Source organism: Dinoponera quadriceps, unplaced genomic scaffold (genome assembly GCF_001313825.1).
Source record: "Dinoponera quadriceps isolate SergipeBrazil2010 unplaced genomic scaffold, ASM131382v1 scaffold141, whole genome shotgun sequence".
NCBI lineage: Eukaryota > Metazoa > Arthropoda > Insecta > Hymenoptera > Formicidae > Dinoponera > Dinoponera quadriceps.
Genome location: NW_014554256.1, coordinates 770,435 through 790,348, shown reverse-complemented (window position 1 = coordinate 790,348; position 19,914 = coordinate 770,435). Strand labels below are relative to the sequence as shown.

The window sequence follows — 19,914 nt, the reverse complement described above, 5'->3', positions numbered from 1 at the left end:
TATCTGCTTTTTATACCCGTCTGATCACCCGTCAAGCACTTTATCGACGTTCGTGACTCGGACGATAAACGTACGGGACAAATATTTGGAATAGAGTCGGGCGATGTTAACGCACTATCGAACAACTCTCGGCATTCCTCTGCGCTTGCCATTTTTCACATTCCGACGTTCTCGGAGTCCCTCTTTGAGTCCCATACAGAAAAGAAAATAGTCTTAAATCGAGAACAGATATTCTCATATAGAAGGGAGAATATTGCAATCTTCTTTGAAGATTTTTAACCCCGATTTGAATTTGCATCGATGCGACTATTTGCACTCAATGCGAAATTAAAAAGCTTCTGAGAATAATATAATATTCTTGCCTATATATGAGAATATCTGTCGTTGATTTGAGACATTCTTTCCTTTTCTCTAGAAATTCCTTTTCTCTAGAAATTCTCAGGGGAGATGGGTGTGTTTGAAATAAACGTACTTTTACGGAATCAAATAGCGAGCCTTTATACCCACTATTATAAATTTAATAGAATGAAAAAATGAGGATGGAAAAATATTCAAAATTTATTATTCGCTTTTATTATTTGCATTTCTTATATATAGTATTCGAGTAATGTAAACGCTCAAAATGCTTCATGTTTTTGTGCCACTCCAATGGAAAACTTCTCGTCACTTTGCAATTCGGCCGGCTGAAATTCCCGCCAGGATATCGCCAGTTGGCAGAGTGAACGTTCGCGCGCGTGTGATCATTGTCAGCCGTTAGCCAATAATTATAGATAAACCGAACGACACACGGTGACTCACATCGCTCACAGACGGCTGGCGCAAATGAGTTTGCTCTCCTTTCCGACCGACGGCGACGACGACGAGTGCTCGCGCGGAGTGCCGGCTCCTCTCTTCGCTCGAGCTCGCTCGCTGGCAAGCCAAACCGCGCGCTATTTCGCAATGAATTTCACCGGGGATGGCAATCGGTGGCTCGTCTCTTCGCGGATATCTCGCGATTTATTTTTCACTACTTTCGGAGAATGCTAATATATACCGTTCTCTAAGTCGAGAATCGTGAGAATCGACTCTTGTCGGGAATAAATCAATAATTGTTGGCCTATTATTCCGAATGACGTATTGACTGACATGAAACGGCTACCTGAATCGTTGTCGTTTTATCGCAATGAATAAATATTCCAGCTCGCAATCCGAGTCTATTTCCTTCGCTTACATTGTGGACGTTGTCAAGTTAAAATTGCACGGCGCATCGAAGAATGATCGACGAATCTTTGATAGATCGGAAACGTATTTGCGCGAGATATATTAAATCGCCGAGATTTTACGATAAAATGGCTCGATATCGTGTCATATCGTTACGATTTTGATGAATTTCTTTTCCCGACTCTCGCGCAGATTGCGCGCGAAAACAATCCCGATAATAATTCAGTTACGATACATTAATTAATTCTCACTCGGTCGATCTGGCGATAACGTCGAAGAGCCGGTAATTACCTCTCCGAGAGTTTTTCTTCGTGCACTCGTGCAGGAAAAAATATCTTTCCTGGCTTTGGAAAAGTGGAAAAGGGTAAATTTCGCATTAATGTAAATTTGTTCCCAATTCTCGCCGATTGCGGGCGAGGATAATCCCGATGATAATTCGGTTGCGATGTGTATTAATTAATTCCCGCTCAGTCGATTTAATTCCAATAATAATATTAAAGAATCATTAAAGAATTATTAAAGAATCAATAATCGTCGTTACGAGAGTTTTTCGCACAATCGACGGGGAGGAGGGGGGAGGGAAGAAAAATATATATTTCCAGACTTTGGGAAAGCTAAAAAGATAAATGTGTGACCTTTGTAAATGTAAATTCGCCGATTGTGCATGATGATAATAATTTCGGTAATAATTCAGCCGCGATATATTAACTTTAACTCAGTCCATCTAGTTCTGATAATAACGTTAGAAAATCAACAGTCATCGTAATTGCGAAGGGGGTCTTTCCGTTCGATCGGCAGAGGGGAAATCTTATTTTCGGGCTGCGCAAAATTGAAAAAAATACACTCACGTGCATATCAAGCTTCGAGCTTGTGCACGGCACACAGAGAAGGTGCATCGAGATACTTGCTTTCTTCCGACCGTAAAGCTTACAGCAGCCGGGAACGAGCTTCGAACCGGTTCCGAGGTGTTTGTGTTTCTCTCACATCCGCGACACACATACATATATACACACACGTGCACCCGCGCCCGTATGTATCTGTAAGGCCACGTGCACATCCGCGTATGTCTCTCATGAGAGACATACTCTGTGTGTCAGAGACGAATAGATATTTGGGAAAGAAGTAGAGACACGGCGAAAGAGGCGCGCACGCACACGCACGCAGATGTGCACGCTGCTTAAAAGAAAGCACCTCGACTTGTTAACCGGCCGCAAGAAGAAGGACGCCGGTTTTCCTCGCGATTTACGACCCACCGTAAAGTTCATTACGACTGCAGCTCGCGACCGAAGGGATCCTCCATGCATAATTCAACGGGCGCGTCGCCGTGACCGCCCGAAAAGGGCGCCGCGCGTTTTCGTGTCGGATCGACTGTCGGAAAATCGTCGTCGATGAGCCGAACGATATCAACCTGCCGGGCAAATCGGGCCTTTCACATACACCACACCATACACACACACACATACAAACACGTTTCATCTTCAATTTTTAATATCTCCGTTAATTAACCGATAAACGAGGCACAATCAAAATAAGTAAATTAATTTCGAGTAACTCGCGTAAATTCAGAAAAGTACCTGCCGCGTACACAAACGCGTTCAATTAAATTAATTACGACCGGGACACCCCGCTAATGCAAAATTGGCCGAGTAATTATCAAGGATAAGCGGAAATATCCACGGATCCAATGAAACGGTCAATAGATAGATTATACCGTTTGTCGTTTCATTCGAGCGTGACATTCACGCTCCTTGTTAGAAGACGCGGACTCTGACCCGCGCAAGACAGACTTGTTCGGAGCACTTTAAGCGAATTGAGACAATCAGGTATCAGGAATACAGACTTACACAATACTGAAGCTAATCTCCCTCTCTATTCATACATCGTATATGACAAAACTTAAAATATAGCTAGGACACAATTTCGAATTATCCAGACACTTGTGAAACCTGACATCTCTGCACAGGGAAAAAGATTTCTTTGGATATAGTATGCGTGTTTGTTTAACTTGAATTTCTTTAATATTGTTATATATATAAACATATATAATTTGATATAAATATAATTTTGTTTGAATAAAAATGACTCACTAGACCATGTTGTTTGATAGTAAAAAAAAAAACAATATTATTCAGAGGAAATATTTCGTTTTCAATAAGAGATTAATTTTATCCTACAGGATGTTTCAAAATTCTCGCCAGGTGTACGAGAAAATGTTTGAAATCAAAGGAAGCAACTTTTTCCTCCATCAAAATTGTGAACAATAGTATGTTCGAGCAGCGAGCGATCGAAAAAAAAAATATATATATAAAGTTTCTCGTGAGTTAAGCTTCGTGCGGACAAATGGATAGCAAAGTTATCTTCGATAGGAGAAGACAGACCCGTGAAATCGGCGTCACGGTGTGCGGAATCGGACTGTACGCGATGCGGCCCTGTCACGTGCTGCACGCACCGCCGAGACGACACGCGTCGTGACGCGCGCGCGGCGCGCGTCCGTACGGCCGCGAGCGGATATAGACGAGGATCCGAGCGGAGCGCGGCGCAGTCGGTTTTCTTCCAGCGCTGTGCGCGCGTGTAACACACCGATATTTCTCTCTCTCCCGCCGCGCGCGTATATCACGACACAGTCGCGTGTCCGTGAATGTGAAAGCGCCGAATGATCACGAAAATCGTCCTTGACGTGCGTGCGTGCCCTTTCTCCGCCTCCCCCTTTCCCTCTCTTTTATATTCTCTCCCCTCGCCGTCGCACTTCGACGCGCGACGTACATCGGCGTGTTTGAGGAACGATAAGAACCCGTGAGAGCAGAGAGCGACGGATTCTTTGACCCAGTTGGAATTTTAATCGCGCGTTAATTAGGCGCGCGCGATTGCCGAGCGGCGCTATTAATTGCAGTACGGAATCGCGACGAGGACGTCAAGGAGCAAGACGGAGGAGGCGCTCCCTCGGACAGCGGCGATCGCTCGGTTAACGCCGTCGGCCCCTTCCGGTTAACCGAATTTTCCGACCTGTGCCGTGGGTAAGGAGCGTGCAAGTTATGGCGATTAAATCAGCTAATTGAGGGCGAGTCGTGATGCAACGTCGATCGATCGCCGGCCGGCCGGTCGATCCGATCGACGCCGCAGAGGACGCCCTGGGTGTTTAATGAGCGACGCTCGCAACATAAACGGCGGATATTAATGAGTGCATTCGTGCGTGCCGCTCGGCAAATTGCGAATTTACCGGGAGCATCTGCCGGAGGAGTTGCCGTTATGACGTGTATCGATCCAGATTTGTCCGTTTGTAGCGTAGAATTCGTATGAAAGAAAGCAAAGAAATCGACAACGCGGGCGAAACGCCGCTCCGTACGATGAGGAAAAGGTTTCTTCAAATTCTCGAATAAATTTTATCGCATCGAAACAAATTTCATCATCGGCGTGCTCCGGAGAAACTTACGTTTCGATTGATAAGTTACGATTGTTAGACTCTGTTTGAAAATATCTGTTTGAAACGAAAGATAATTTTCTTACAAAGAAATTACCCGTTTCGCTTTACATATTTATCGTAACCGAATAATATTTTATTTGGTCGGAAGATATTATTTCAAATAGTAGCGTTCTATTATTATCAAGAAACAAATTTTAGTCGAATAAATAGAAATACTGAAGAAACCTTCTTCTCTGTGTGTCGAGGAAACGTCACCATCGGCGGAATGTCGCGATGACTAAATAATCGCGCAGTGATATCGATCCGCGCGTGTGTACACTTTACCGGCGTCATCGAACGGTGGAAAAACGAGCCGGCCGCTTTTCGCGAGTGTCAGCACGTTCCTACGAGGGAAAGCTGTGATATATAAGCGCGTCCGCTCGGCGATCTCGTGTTTCTGCATGCGATTCGTTCGTACAATCCTACGAGACCGGATCACCGTCATCATTTGCGTGTGTGTGTGTGTGTGTCTTTTTCGCTCGAGCACTCGTTTCCTTTCTTTCTCTCTCTTTCTCTGTGTTCGTCCGCTTGTCTCTCACCTGTGTAGTCTCACACTGAGAAAAAGAACTTTAAAGTTTATTTGTGAAATATAAGGTTTGTTTCGTGGAAATAAATGTTTATTTAAATAGGGTGAAATAAAATTTTATTCTTAGCAAATAAACCAAGAAATCTCGCTTTCCTAATTAATTGAAAGAAAAGGTCTGTGTTTCTCCTCGAATTATCGCGACTCGTTCATACATGAGATCTCCACCACGCAGTAAATAATTTTGTGTGTGTTAACCAGGATCCTGATTAAAATTGTTGAATTATAAATACAGCACATCTCTGTGTGTGAAGTTAACTAATTATCATTATATTGCTTCAATATTTCGCATTGAATTTATATTCGACTGTATTGATATAACGATTGTAAGAATTAAAACAACACGTTTTATATTTAAACGCTTCATATTTAAACATATATTTCACATAAAATTAATATAATTTTAAATTATAAACTGTAAAAAAATAAAATTGCGCGTTAATTGCGACGTATGGATATTAATTTTACTGAATAAATATGTGTGTGTTCTGTACATATTATTGGTGGTGTTTTATATGTTAAAACGTGCGGACGAGTTATGTTAATTTTCTCCTGTAACAGTCGTTGTCTGTTAAATAAACATGTTTCACGTTTTATAAATATCAAATCGAATTGTTGGTTTCTTATATTCTCTGTGTTTGTAGCAAATAACTACTTTCAAAAGACCCAAAAAAAAATAACAGCTATCTTTCTACAAATATCAAATCAAGTTGTCATTTTTTTCTATTTCTTCTGTCTGTGGGAGTTACCTTCATAAAATGTATAAAATAACATTTCGTTCGAGTTACCTTTGACATTAGAAACATGTTTAACCTGTAAAAATAAATTCACGCATGCAGAAAATTCACTGTCAGATATTGCGAAATTGTAATTCACTTTGTATTAATTGCAAACGTAATATTTGCGTCATTGTCATATTCGTATTATATTAAATTAACGTTAAAATTAGAGTTGACGTTTGGAACAAATGAAATGCGTCGAATTTCACGTGAAATTGTTTACTGTGTAATCCTAACACTGCAACCGCGTTTATCGTTTCGCGAAAATTCGTAAACTTAGACTCGATTACGTGAAAAAATTCTCGACTTCCTCGTTTCTATTAATTAAAAAAAATTTCTATTCTCTCTCTCTATCTCTTTCTCTCATCCATCCGTCCATCTCACCAGTACAGTCCCACGTGCGGACCACCATAAATGTTTCATCGAATCGCCGAGAGACTTGTCTTCGCGCCGGTGCCCCGTCGTTGGAAAAGAAAGTTGGTGCTCGTGATTACATGAGCGCGTCACGCGGCGGCGGAGGACCCGCGTTGTACCCGCGTGAGTTGCACATTCATTATACCTAACATGCATAATTCCGATGACTTGCCGCGAGCCCGCGATTATTCGCGGTCGTTTGGGGGCGACCGTGAGGAAGCCGGCGATAAAACTGCAAGCGACGAGGCTTGTTCCGGTGACTTCGATTCCCTGTCCTTGCGGAAAGACATTACTCGCGTCACACTGTATGGTATACAAATATTTCCTGCCCCCTTCCGAAAAAACTCTTAATGAAAGATTTACTTGTATCATATGGAAGACTGAAGAAAGGGGAGAGGTCACTATTTATAGATGATTCAATGATAAACTTTACAACTTACGAATTTACTTTATTTAATGACAGACTCGACCGTGCGTCGATTTTCCCCGAGCGATGTTTTTCCGTACTGAGAAAAAGAATTTCTCCAGATTTAACCAATTTTATCGCATCCAAATTTCATCATCGGCCCCGAAGAAATTAATGTTTCGATCAATAAGTACGATCGTTGGGGACTTCTCAACGAGTATGTATCTTTATGTTAAATAAAACAATTAGTTTGAAGGGAAAGACAATTTTCTTCTAAAGAAATTATCTCAATTTGCATATCGCAACGAAATAATATTTTTATTTCACGAGACGTTATCAACGGGAATGCAAGCGTGTATCTCTCATTCACGCGTTCGAAGGCGTTAAAGTGCATTCAGTCGCGCGGAGCACATCGTTCCGCCGAGCGAGCGGCGCGCCGTAAATCCGTGGTAATTCGCGAAAGAGCCGTGGCTCGTTAGAGCGCGCCGCCGCCCCGAGAGAGTAGATTTCCACGTCGCCCTTAATCGGAATTTATTAACCGCGGCTGCAAGTGCTGCGCGCTCGCTCGCTCGCGAGCGGAATAGCACCGGATTGAATGACGCGCGCTCGCCGTCGCTTATTATGCACCTTAATGTCGCATGACGGGAAATTCTTATGTAAGGAGGAAGACGGTAACAATCAGCCGTGGAAGCGAGGAAGGAGCGCCGGGTTTATTTATAGAATCGTCGTTTATACGAATCTCGCGCGCGCGAACGGGCCTCCGTCGTTCGATAGCCCGATAATATTTACGTAACACCGAGAAAGAGTGAGAGAAAAGTCTTATACGACGCGTCTTACACGAGAGCGAGACAACCGTCGATTGAGAAAAATTCATCGCGGTATTATTAGATCGTGACGTACGCAATGTAACCAAGTCTTAATATACGTACCGGATAAAAAGTGTGGTTCGGTTTTTGCGACTATGATCGTAGAGTGAAATAATTATAGTCGGAAGATCCATTTTTGTCTCACGAGCACTGTTGGATGATGTTATTGATGATAATAGTTACATACATAGGAAAAGAAAAAGAAGGCGCCAGAGATTCGAGTAAATAATTACTCCGATACTCTTTGGCGAATTTTTACTCGCATTCATTTGTTGCCGTCGTTGCGACGCGAGCAATCAAATTTAGTTGGCACGATCAAATAATTTGGCTCTATCCACGTATGCAGCAAATACGAAATTAATATTCTTGACAAATCTTCCTGCTGTCCAAGCAAATTGTTTTTTTGCCGTTACTATGTTAAACAATTTGCTGTTCTAGCGAGATTACTTTCTCTGCATACTCGGCAAACGCGACCACTGCTGATCGCTGCTTTTATCTCTCAATATTCGCGGGATAAAGGGAGGGAGGTTTGACGGACATCGTAAATTTGAGATGCTGTGACCGCGAATCCGTGCTGTGCCCGCGCGGGGATAGACACGGTCGCACGGAAGAACGCTCTGGAAGATGCTCGTCCGGGCGTCGTAAACGCGCGCATCACGAGCTCCCGTTTATGTTAATTGACATTAATCTGCGCGGAACAAAGTTTACGGGCGCGCGTCTCGAGCCGCCGGCGAATTAATTGGATTACGTCCCGTGCAAGTTGCCGGCAATTTATTAGATCTATTCACGTGACGATGCATCATCAACACCACCATCGTCATTGTCATCGCCGCCGCGTCGTCGATTGCTCCTCAATAACCTCAGGCTTTCAGGCGCTTCGTTTCGTCACGTACTTTCCCGCCTATTGCCCGTCCCGAAGAAAATTATCTTTTGCTTCGAATGTTTTATTTCAGATAAAGATACGTATTCGTTGAAAAGTCTTCAACAATCGCATTTATTAATCGAGACATTAGTTTCATCGGGGCCGGTTGTTTGGATGCGATGAAATTGATTAAATTTGAAGAAATCTTTCTCTCAATGCACCCTCCAGATTTCTCGGAGTAAAATCTCGCTGAAAACGGGTGAAAATTCCGCTGGAAGCGGAAATACCGCCGCTCCGCACCGTAAGAATGATTGTTTCACTCAAGCTCAAAATGGACTCCGCTATGACTGAATGTTTCGATCGATCAGAGCGAGTCTATTCCATTCTTCCGATGGTTTAGTAAATCAGAATCGCTCTTTAGTTTCGAGCGAAAATATCGACACACTCGACAATTCGGAACGGAGATTTCGGTCTATACGAGGGAAAATTCGCTGGAATTCCAGTGACTCTCGGCTCTACTTTTCGAGTGTAATTTCACTCGGAAAAATTTCGAGAGCAATACCCCACTCGGGAAAGGAAAGGGGAGAACTTGTAAACAATGCGCGAGATTAACAGCGCAATCCTACGCGGATGTGATGATATAACTTGAAAGCTCTATATGACGTGTTAATTATATGAAAAAAAAATACTTGGTACGTGTAATTATAATACACACGTATACACACTGCGTAATGAAATAATTACACTCGGGAAATCCATTTTTACAGTAAGTTGCTATAAGTGGCGCTCCTATAATGTTATTAATAATAACCTTATTCACACAGTGTCACTAGAACAGGAATAAAAAATAGTTGCCGCTGAGAACGATTATAATTTGCAGTGAGATTAACTTTTCTTTCTCCCAGAATATCTGAGGATATTGGAAAGAGTCGGTCTCTATTTTTAAATTCACAAAGTCTACCAGCCTTTGCTTTTTATTTGCAAAAAATAGAGAAATTAAGGGATTAATTAACCGAACTATCTGACTTTTGTAATTGTTAGAAGTCGGCGAGTAGAGATGTTGCTGAATCGGCACGCCGATTTTTACTGAAGGTAGAAGTTTTTACTAGCAGCGAAATTTTTACTAGAAGCAAAATTTTTACTAGCAAAATTAATTAATTATCATTAGGTGTACCCATAAATAATCAGATATTTCACAATGAAACACATTTGGAAGCGTATAAACAAAGTTTTTAAATCTTTTCTGATGATACGATAAGTTGAATGCTTGTTTAATTACTTTTTATTATTTTTAAATTGCTTCTCTAATGACACGGTAAATTTAACACATTGCGTACGGGTGACGAGAAATCTCGTTTTTAGTAAGCCGAACGTTGTGGCCGGGCGACGAGATATCTCGTTTTCAGGTTTCTTCGACTTAATCAGTGACTTAAGGAATTAAAAATAGATTTTCTTGTTACGTTACCAGGGTAACGAAGTCTCGCGCATTCTCGAAACAAATGGTTAGCGAATAAATGTGTATATAATTGTCGTGTTGAGCGAGTAGAGTGCCGTATGCAATGTGTTAATATTCATGATATAAAAAGTTTAATACTTTCCCTGCAACTAAGCATATTAAGAAAGTATTGTTTATACACTACGCGGTTCTCAAATACACAAACTAATAAGAGACTTGTAAATGCTTGATTACTCTCAAATATTTACTCGTTCTCTCTCTCTCTCTCTCTCTGTATATGTTGCTCTTTGTTAGTCTTACCGTAACGCGTATTACCGCATATTTATCCGCAAATTTGATATTTGCACAAATACTCAGGTTAACGACGGTTAGATCAACACGTAGTGTTCGCGAATAACGGAACGCTAAATCGGGCGCGCCTCATTAAGGATTAATCATCGAACAATTAACGGCGCATTAACGGGCGCGAGGACGACGTAATTGGCTCGCGTCGCGTTGATATTCCGGCGATTAACTTTCCGCTCCGGATCCGCAACCGCAACGCGCGCCGCCCTAGTGGCGTAGCACAAGTGATTACACCACTACCAATGCGATTTCCACGACGCTTTAACTTGACTGTCACATTGTTTTAAAATTCTCGATTATATTATCGTTTATATTTTTTGCCGAGTAATGCCCGGAACGGAATTAAAAGCGTACATTTCGTAAAAAAAAAAAGAGCTTCTTCAGGTCACGGTTTCCTTTTTATCTGAATCACTTTGTATTATTTATTGTATTAATTATTTATTTGCATTTTTCCGCGTAGTCATTCTATTCAGAATTTAGACCGCGCAATAAATATTTCATGCCTCTTATCGCAGCGCATTGCGATTTAAGCGGCACATAAGTAGTCTTGGTGCTTAGCTAAGCGCTGTCGCGATCCCCCTCCTTAGAGAACTACCCTTTGCACGATCGAGACCGCAATCACGTGTTTCGCGACACTTTATCGCAACGATACCGCCAGGCAAACCTGATACTTCCCCCATGAATGCAGTCGATCGACCGCGATTTACAAATTTGGGAGCGATAAGAGTTCATCTGGTTCATATCTTTCTCTCTCTCTCTCTCTCTCTCTATTGAAGCTCAACATTTGTTGACCACCATTCCTCCATGTTTCTCGTACTTTATCATAATAAATAGAGAGAGAGAGAGAGAGACAAACGCATTCATCTGTCGCATCGTCTTTTGATCACCACACGCACCTTTCCCGACTACGACGATCGTCGAAAACGCGCGTTTTTCCGCGTTTCCCTCCGCCGCTTGTCATCGTACAGCTTCGATACGACGACACTCGCGATGAATTACCCGATCCGGTTGGCATAGCGAGCGCATCTCCAGGCAGGAAGAGAAACAAATGAGGACCCGAATTACCTTAACCGTAACGTTCCGCGCGAAACGCCGAAAGTCGACGCCGATAATCGCCGACAACAGGTGTGATTCCATCACGGTGCCTCGGCGAAACGCTCGACGAACTTTTTTTTTTCCTTCTTTTTCTTTCATTTCGCATTCAAGATATCCCGCTCCTATCAGTCCGTCGAATGCCCGATCGACGGTATTTTCCTCACTCGCATCGTCGAGCGCCGGCACTTTTACGCGGCTCGATTGAGTCACAGTCGTTTAAGTTCGAAGGCTGACACCTCAAGATCGTCGCGCTTCGGTTTCTGCTCGATCTGACCTGATTCTTTTTTCTGTTTCTCTCTCTCGCTCTCTCTCGCGCCCCGTCTGGCTGCCGGCTGCCCTGTTATGGCTGCAGTATCCGTGAAAATACAGTGAACGGCGTACTCCCTGCCGGCGACTGCAAGATCTGCAAGGATACCAAGGACGAGCCGAAGGACTCCGAGGGCACGTTTCTGCTGTGCGCGCTGAAACCGCGCAAGCGCAAGGAACGTCGCGAGTCCTGCTGCCAGGAACGCAAGCTAATAAGGTACCGTTGAATTTTAATTCCGTTGAATTATTATTTTTCGGATTATTTTTTTCCTTCTCCTTTCAAAAACTTCCTCCAAGACCGAGCGAAATTTGAGAATAGGCGAAAGGTTTGAAACGGACTTTACCTTTAGTCGTGCAAAAATGTGCACGCGAATTGCTTTTCTTCGTAGTAGTAAAATAATATTTGTCTTCTTGCGCAAAGATGATAGAAACAACCTTTTTTTAAACGGGGGAATTTTATAGTAACGATTATATTATATTTATAGAATTTCGTAGCCGAGAAACATTTCGATTTAATCCAGATAACGTCCAATAAGACGTCCTAAGACGATGTAAAAACTTTTCACAATAAGACATCTAAAGGACATCTCTGAAATATCTTTTAGACATACATAATATTGTTTAAGAATTTATTACCGTTTCACACGTGCTTTTTATCGTAGGAACTGAAACTGTTATTACTAGTTCGCTATTAAAAAAATATACTACGTTCTCTCAGCAAGAGATAAATTCCGCTGACTCTATTCCCGCATTATGTGTCTGTCTTTTTGCACTATTGGAAAATATACGAAATTGAAAAGAATTTAAAAACGATAAAAAATGTCAAACGGTAAATGCAAATTCTCCTTCGATTCGACGCAACGAAGGACGTGCGATAACGTTAAAAATGCCTGTCTGTTTAACTTTTTCAATTGCGAGGATACGAAGTAATCGTTTTCGCTAACATTGCACTTTAGTTTAGTTGGATCTAAAGACGGAGCTGTAAATGGAATGCGACGACTGCGCTTTTCAGGAGCAGCAGCGAGGAACGTGTTCTTGACAGTCCCACCGACGTCGCGGATACGATCAGACGTGTCAGCAGTCACGAAGATTTCAACAGCCAGGAACACTTGCACATCTTATCGCAACTTAGCCAAGACATGGGCCACGGCGTGGTGAGTGCGCGATCGAAATTGACTCGTAAAGTAGCGACATTTCTTCCTGTAATTGCCGAACGATTTTCGTATCGCAAACACTTGTCCGGCAAAGCTACTTTTCATCCAGCTAAAGGCCTAAGATCCAGTTGAAGCTTCCAATAATTCTCTTGCATTAAAGTTGTTGATTCAATCTCGTCTTAATCTCGCGCTCAAAATTAACATTCATTACTTAGATAATTAAATAAAGTTATAACGTGATATTGATGTGATGTGATGTGACTTTTTCAATAAATATACTTATGTAACCTTAATATTGTCACTGAAAATCCGGCACGGACCAATCACTCCAACTGACGCTTCGTGATTTTTCGCGAATCAGAATTATCGCGCAACAAAGTGTCTGCACAATTTTTCGCACTAGCGAAGAGCTACTTCTTCACTTGAAAAATATTTAAATGCGTCTTAAGCGTGAAAAAATAACTACCATCGCGCGAAAGAGGAGCGCAATTGCTGATCTCGATCCTGGGGGGGATCTTTGTGCGCAGAGATGCGGCGGTCTACCGCTGCATGAGAGAACCAACGTTTCGCCGGTCTCGAAGAAATCGTCGTCGGTGCCGTCACCCTGCGAAGTGGTCGTGGCGACTGAGAAATATGACTGCGACGCCGAGAGATTGCGGAGCAGCGAGCGCTTCAGCAGAAGCGTCACTCCGAGGGGCAGAAGACAGGCGCGCAAAAGGAGGGTGCACAGAGTCCCGGATGCGGACGCGAGTTCCAGCAAGGTAGAGCCTGAAGTTTGCCGAATCTTACATTATATATGAAACGATAAGAGCTCTCCATTTTCTTCTTTTATCGTGAAAAATTTATCGTGAAATACAGCTGTTAAATTGACAAATCCTTTGGCTTCCGGGTTGGCTCTGCGTCTTCCGTGGCTTTGTTTCCTACGTTGTGGACTACTTTTTATCACATTGGCGCATTTTATGCGTTTCTATCGGGCTGTGTAAAGATGATTTCTTCCTCTCGCCAGGAAAACGAAGAGGAGTCGGAGAACATGTATATCTCCAACATGTCACCAAGTCCCAACAGCCACAATGGCTCGCCGGCTCAGAGCTTCTTGGAGATGTTGAGCAGTGGACCGAGCAGATCACCGTCACCAGCTCGTCCACCCACTGTCGATCACGAAGACATGAATAATCCCAGTCTGACTAACTGGGGCTTCCAACATTTGGAAGGAAATGTGAGTATCCGAATCACTTGAAACAAATTTTATACGAATATCAGGAAATTGTACGGAAAATCCAAAGTTATTTTAATCTAAGAATTTAAAATTATGATATTATTCCCGTCGAACTCTGTTTTTCCTTGGAATCGGCACCAAAATGGCCCAAATACACCCGAAATCGTGAAACGGAAGCATTGAAATATTGACTTCATTCAAAACATAAAATTGTCAATCAACGTCTCGCGTCTCTTCCGAACGAACGTGTTAACATCACATGCTGATCGAATTCCTCAGGATGAGGCCGTGGACGCAAGAGTGGAGGCTATGCTCTCGCCTAGGAACTCGCTGCTGCTTCCCAGGAGGTTTTACTCCGAGGAGGAGATGCAGCCGAGTACGCCCAGCCCGTCGGACTTGGGGCTGAAGAATCTGGCGAAGCACATCAACGGCCTGAAGAAGAAGATCAAGAAGTACGAGGACGAGTTCGAGGAGAACTTCGGCTATCGGCCGAGCCACTCCGACAAGATGAGCAATCGTGACATCAAGCGATTGTGCACGGAGCTGAATAAATTGCGGAAGGAGCACAAGATGCTGAAGGAGGATCCGATAGGCGCCCTATTAGCGTTCGGCAACAACCGTCAGGTGAACGCCGCCGATACCGCCGGCAGCCCCGTCAACAACAACAACGGTCACGAGAAGTCTAGGGCGTCGTCGATGGAGGAGATGGTGAAGGAAGTCGAGAAGAAGCTCAACGAGAAGCGGATCAAGTATAATCGACCCGACAACATGGAGGAGCTCAGCTACGAACAATTGGTGGACGAGAAGACGGCCGTGCAGAAGGCGCTGCTTCACATCGAGAGCGCATTCGGCAGGCCGGTCTCTAAGGAGGATCGGGCGGTCGTGCGACCGTTGTACGACCGCTACAGAACCCTGAAGAGGCTGCTCATCAGAGCGGGCGCGGTAAGGACACCGTAGATTACCGTCAATTAAAAAATCATGGAAAAGGCGTGTAATTTACAACGTTACAACGGGCTGTTATAATAACGTACCTCACGTTGTACGTATCGTGTGCAGAGCAAAAACAAGGACAGCGTCTCGGAACTAGCTACGATTTTGGAGCACGAAACGATGGATTTCACGTCGTCGAGCTTGCCGGGAAATCCGACGGACGTCGATAGGAGAGCCAGCGAGCCGGATATGTCTCACCGAGGTATTTTAGACTGCATCGATCCTGCGGATCAATTGCCAACTGATAGCGACAGCCAGCACAGCAGCAGCGAGGGCAGTCGCGGCACCGGTGAAAGTTTGCATGCTCTTCCCCAGTAAGTTCACGATCGTTTGTCCCGACTTATGAACTTTTTATTTAACTCTTATTCTTCGAGGATTCTATCAGCGTAGATACTTTCTGACACTACCATACGGAGTATTATTATTAGCATTATCTCTTGCTCTATTTTCTTATATTTTCTTTTCATAACTTACTATAAATTAGTTTTATTATATTATTTTTACCGTATAATTTTTGCACACCAATGTAATCATTTTATATATTCAGCGTACCAAAAAGGATTGCTTCCCGTGCTGATAGATATTTATTGAGCCTTCTTATACCGAACACCTGTCCTTTTTCAGAGAAGAACTACTGGCACAGCAACGGGCTACTCGCGAGGAGAAGAAACGACTTCGTAGGGCGTTGAAGGAGCTGGAGGCTCAGTTCGAGGCTCGAGCAGGCCGTCGAATGCAACGGGAGGACCGGGGTCCTCAGGTCACCACCGTCTACGAGTCCTACAAGCAAGCGAAGGCGAAGCTCAGACTGATCGACGCTCTCATTGCCAAGAAAGCCTGACGCAGTATTTAATGCGCACGTAACGCAACGTGACGAGGTAGGCTCGTAACGACGAGCCGTTGGAAACTCCTGGAAGCTTGAAGCTGAGCTCCTGCCGAGCTTCGATTGTCCGTACAACGGAACACGTCTGTTGTATACCGCGAACGCGAGCGATACATCCACACACACACTATGCTACGATTCCTGTATCGCACAGTCACGACTGGGAGGTGGTCTGAATAGAAACAGAGCCTACCCGAGAAGTGCAGAATGATGGTGTACGCAATGGAGGAGAGAATCTATCGTCCAGAATCAAAAGATTTCGAAAGCAGAGATAACGCGTAAGGATGACACGAGTGTAGGATTTCTTTCGCTCTCGTGAGTTCGTGCGTATTCGTGTGCGCACTCCCTCTTTTCGTCGTTTTTATCGGTCTACGACCGATCCGTGTCACGAGGGACACTCGAGAAACGATATCTTCGATATTAGCATAACGCAACTTATTTGAGGTATTGTTGTTTTGACAAGCACACACACACACACACACACATACACGTCGATACGTCGTTGAAGGTAACGCGTGAACTAACAAAGTTATAATAGTGTGCAACGCAATACGTGTGCAAAAATGATGACGCTAACGAGATAGCACACGCATATACACACATTTATACACACATTTGAGCGCTTGAGGCACCAGCAAGTCGAAAGCGTAAAATGATCATTGCGTGAATATGAAGCAATCGCGAATCCTGTTTCGCATCTCACACAATGCATCACGCATTCGACGGCTTATTCGTTGTTACGGAAGTATTTTCACCCGACTGTCCTCCGACTTATTTATCTTCTCTCCCTCTGCAAAGTATATCGGAATAAATCTTTCACATCACGCCAATAGAAGGACGCTTGTTTTAATATATTTATTGTTGATCAATTTCTAATCGATTGATTATAAAACCAAAAGGAGAAAAAAAACACGAAATGTACTTATATTTTTTATATATGTTCACGGCAAAAATCTGCGAAGTTTGTTTAAACTTCAAGTATCGAGAGTTTAATAACGATGATTGTGCGTGAACGGATATCGAACGAACAAATGCCTAACGCTAATGGACTTGTCACACCTGAGACCACTAAGACTAAAATTCCAGATTAAGATTTTTTCCAAATACAAACAAGACACGTCTTACGACTTGGAGAAATATATCGAGTAATGTTTTTATTTAAAAGAAAAAGAGAGAAAAAACCGAGTATATAATTTCATATCCGCGATATTTGAACTTTGAGAAGAACGATATTCGTTTGATCATTGTTTCATCATCATCATTATCATCATCATCGAGATAAGAGTGTTAATTACTTTTACTGTATAAGAATCGGCTGACGTAAACGGATCATCTCATCGATGATCAATATTATATCGATAAGACTTAAGAGGGGAAAGCATACCAGGAAGCGGACGTAACGTAATGGACAACTAACGTTTATAGCGAACCCGATATTTATTTTATCATCTTAAAGTAACTGCTGGATTTAACTGCGCTGAGAGTAAAGAACGAATCTGTGGGGTTATACTCGTAATATAAGTACCTTGTAAGAGATATCACATGTTGTAATTGTAGAGTACTATAAAATGTTACGATCTTAATAAGGTATTAAAAGAAAGAAAGAAAAAAAAGAAAATATTCACTAAAAAGCTCGTTGATTTTTGCGTTTATATTTTTGTACAAGTACGATTTTAAGGCCGTTCGCAGCGTATATACAGCCGACAGGGATTTACCGTAAACGCCTTAAAATTCCGCTTGATTGATTTTTTCACATAGAGTCTCAAATCAAGGGTGCTAATGGCTTGAGTTCTACAGCGTGTCGACTAACACACAAAAAAAGAAATGCTTTGTGAATCTTATTGAGTTGCAATCGCGCCGAAGGGGTTCTCTGCGTTTTTCCTGCAACATCACATTCACGAAATCAATAGATAGGACGGTCACCTCGAAATCGAAGATCTCGATGTGTAATCGAATTGCAAAGGTTACGGTTACCTCCAATTTTTGCGAGAGAACGATCACAACACTTTCGAAGAATGATGTCACACTCGCAACCGGCGAATTGATTAGCGTGCGAATATTTCTCTTACAAAATTTAACTTTTGCCTCTCCGAGAAAAAATGACACGAATACTCAAAATTGTCATTGAAAAATATCACATCACGATGAATATTCGAGAGAAACTGCGTATTGCACTTTTGCGAAGGGAACTTCGAAGCTTCTGTCATCCCGTTTTTGCACGTCGATTACATGTTGCAATTTTCACATCGAATTTTTTATGATTCGTCAGGAAAGCGAAAATCGACGAACAACCCCGCCTTTCGCGCTGATCTCGTACACCCGTAGGTGAAATTGACAAAATTTCGAATAATAAGAATAGCATAATCGGCGAGGCCGATTACGAATACGTGAACGCGGAAACTTAATCTGTAAACTAATTAAGACTCGGCTCCTCAGGTAACTATATTGATTTTGTAACGTCATAGGCGAGAAATGACACGCAGTAAGTTTCTTGTAACGTGTAGCTTTGTTTTTTAAATTTTCCCTGAAAAACACAACGGTTTTGTAATTGTGAAACTTGTAAAATGTGCAGAAAACTGAGAGATCTGGCCGTCACGTGGAATTGCAAAGTAATTCTCGAAATAACGGCTCATTTTTTCAGCCATGCTCAGACTGCCGTGACTAACCATTATGTTCTTTTCAGTTGAAAAACTAAAGGAATAAAGCTACATGTTGCAAGAAACTTGCTCATTTCGCGCCTGTGACGTCACAAAGTCAATACGAAGCCATCCGAATGAGCCCCGAGCCTTGATACAAAATGCGGAACAAATCAACAAAAAGAGAGAAAACGAAATGATTTTTTAGACCAAAGCATTTTTTAGTCTGTGATATAATGAGAGCTATACTTGCGTTAAGATGGGAGAGTGTGTGTCTATGGAGAGGACTCGATTATGTTTCTTTTCTTTGTCCCTTATTGAAAACGACATTGTTTATGGAACACAGGAAACGAGAGAGGGAACGATATATCTTTTCGTCGTTTCCGCGCGAGGCGATCGAAGTTGGCGATCTCTCTCTCTCTCTCTCTCTCTCTCTCTCTCTCTCTCTCTCTCCGGGAGAGAGATCTTGCAGTGACGAGACGATTAAGCTTGAATGAAAATTGCGTCCTTTCTCGGAAGAACGGGTGGAGGTGGACTAATAATTAATACGAAAGCACACGTGATGAAAAAAAGAAACGAATAGCGAAATACGAAGACAAACGTCGAAGTAAAAATTCGAGAAGTGGAAAAATCGGGACAAACATTGAAGTGAACGCATCATATAGTCGGTCGGAATTCGAATTTAATTCATCCTTGTTATCCGACAGCCCCCCCCCCCTCCCCCCACTGACACGCGTAATTCGATCGTATTCCTCCATAACTGGACTGTCACGAGCGCGTGATCGAACGCCCCGACGATTCTGAGAAGAGAATGTTCGAAGCGCGAGATCGCACATCGCGCGCGCGACCATCGCCTCCAGCCGACTGCCAAGAGACCGCTATTCACGAGAGGAGAAATTAATTTTGCATTCGACGCTACACACAGAAATATTCTTATTCTTTCCCGTGGGCGCGCCTAAGCCGCGTGTCCCTTTTCGCTCTACAAGTAGAGAAGAGAAGAGCAAATTAATATTACCGTAGATCTATAAGATAACGTTTTATATATTAACGTTAATTAAGGTACATTTTGTAGCGTATAGAGACGTGTCTTTACGCATTAAGGACAGATCGCGTGATTCTGTGTAGCTGCTTTGAGAGTATGTGTGTGTGTGTGTATGCGTGCGTGTGTGAGAGAGAGAGAGAGAAAGAGGGAGAAAAAGAAACATTTGAGAATAGAAAGTCGAGACAGAGAGAAAAAGAGAGAGAGAGAGAGAGAGAGAGAGAGAG

The 19,914-nt window shown here is 42.9% G+C and overlaps 1 protein-coding gene and 1 long non-coding RNA gene across 3 annotated transcripts; both read left to right on the top strand.

Moving 5' to 3' along the window:
- The first annotated feature begins 3,702 nt into the window (after window positions 1–3,702).
- Window positions 3,703–11,907, top strand: LOC106751582. The gene is made up of 3 exons (XR_001375072.1): window positions 3,703–4,214; window positions 6,410–6,559; window positions 11,819–11,907. It is a non-coding gene; the product is annotated as an uncharacterized LOC106751582 (long non-coding RNA).
- Window positions 11,901–19,834, top strand: LOC106751569 (protein FAM13A). 2 transcript variants are annotated; one of them, XM_014632490.1, is made up of 7 exons: window positions 11,901–11,989; window positions 12,729–12,926; window positions 13,454–13,687; window positions 13,933–14,142; window positions 14,422–15,084; window positions 15,199–15,446; window positions 15,757–19,834. In XM_014632490.1, exons 2-7 carry the CDS (start codon window positions 12,912–12,914, stop codon window positions 15,968–15,970), a joined length of 1,584 nt encoding a protein of 527 aa, XP_014487976.1. In that variant the 5' UTR covers window positions 11,901–11,989; window positions 12,729–12,911; the 3' UTR covers window positions 15,971–19,834. The 2 variants fall into 2 exon arrangements, with proteins under 2 accessions (XP_014487976.1, XP_014487983.1); XM_014632497.1 differs by having other exon boundaries at window positions 11,973–11,989; window positions 12,734–12,926.
- Window positions 19,835–19,914: the final 80 nt, after the last annotated feature.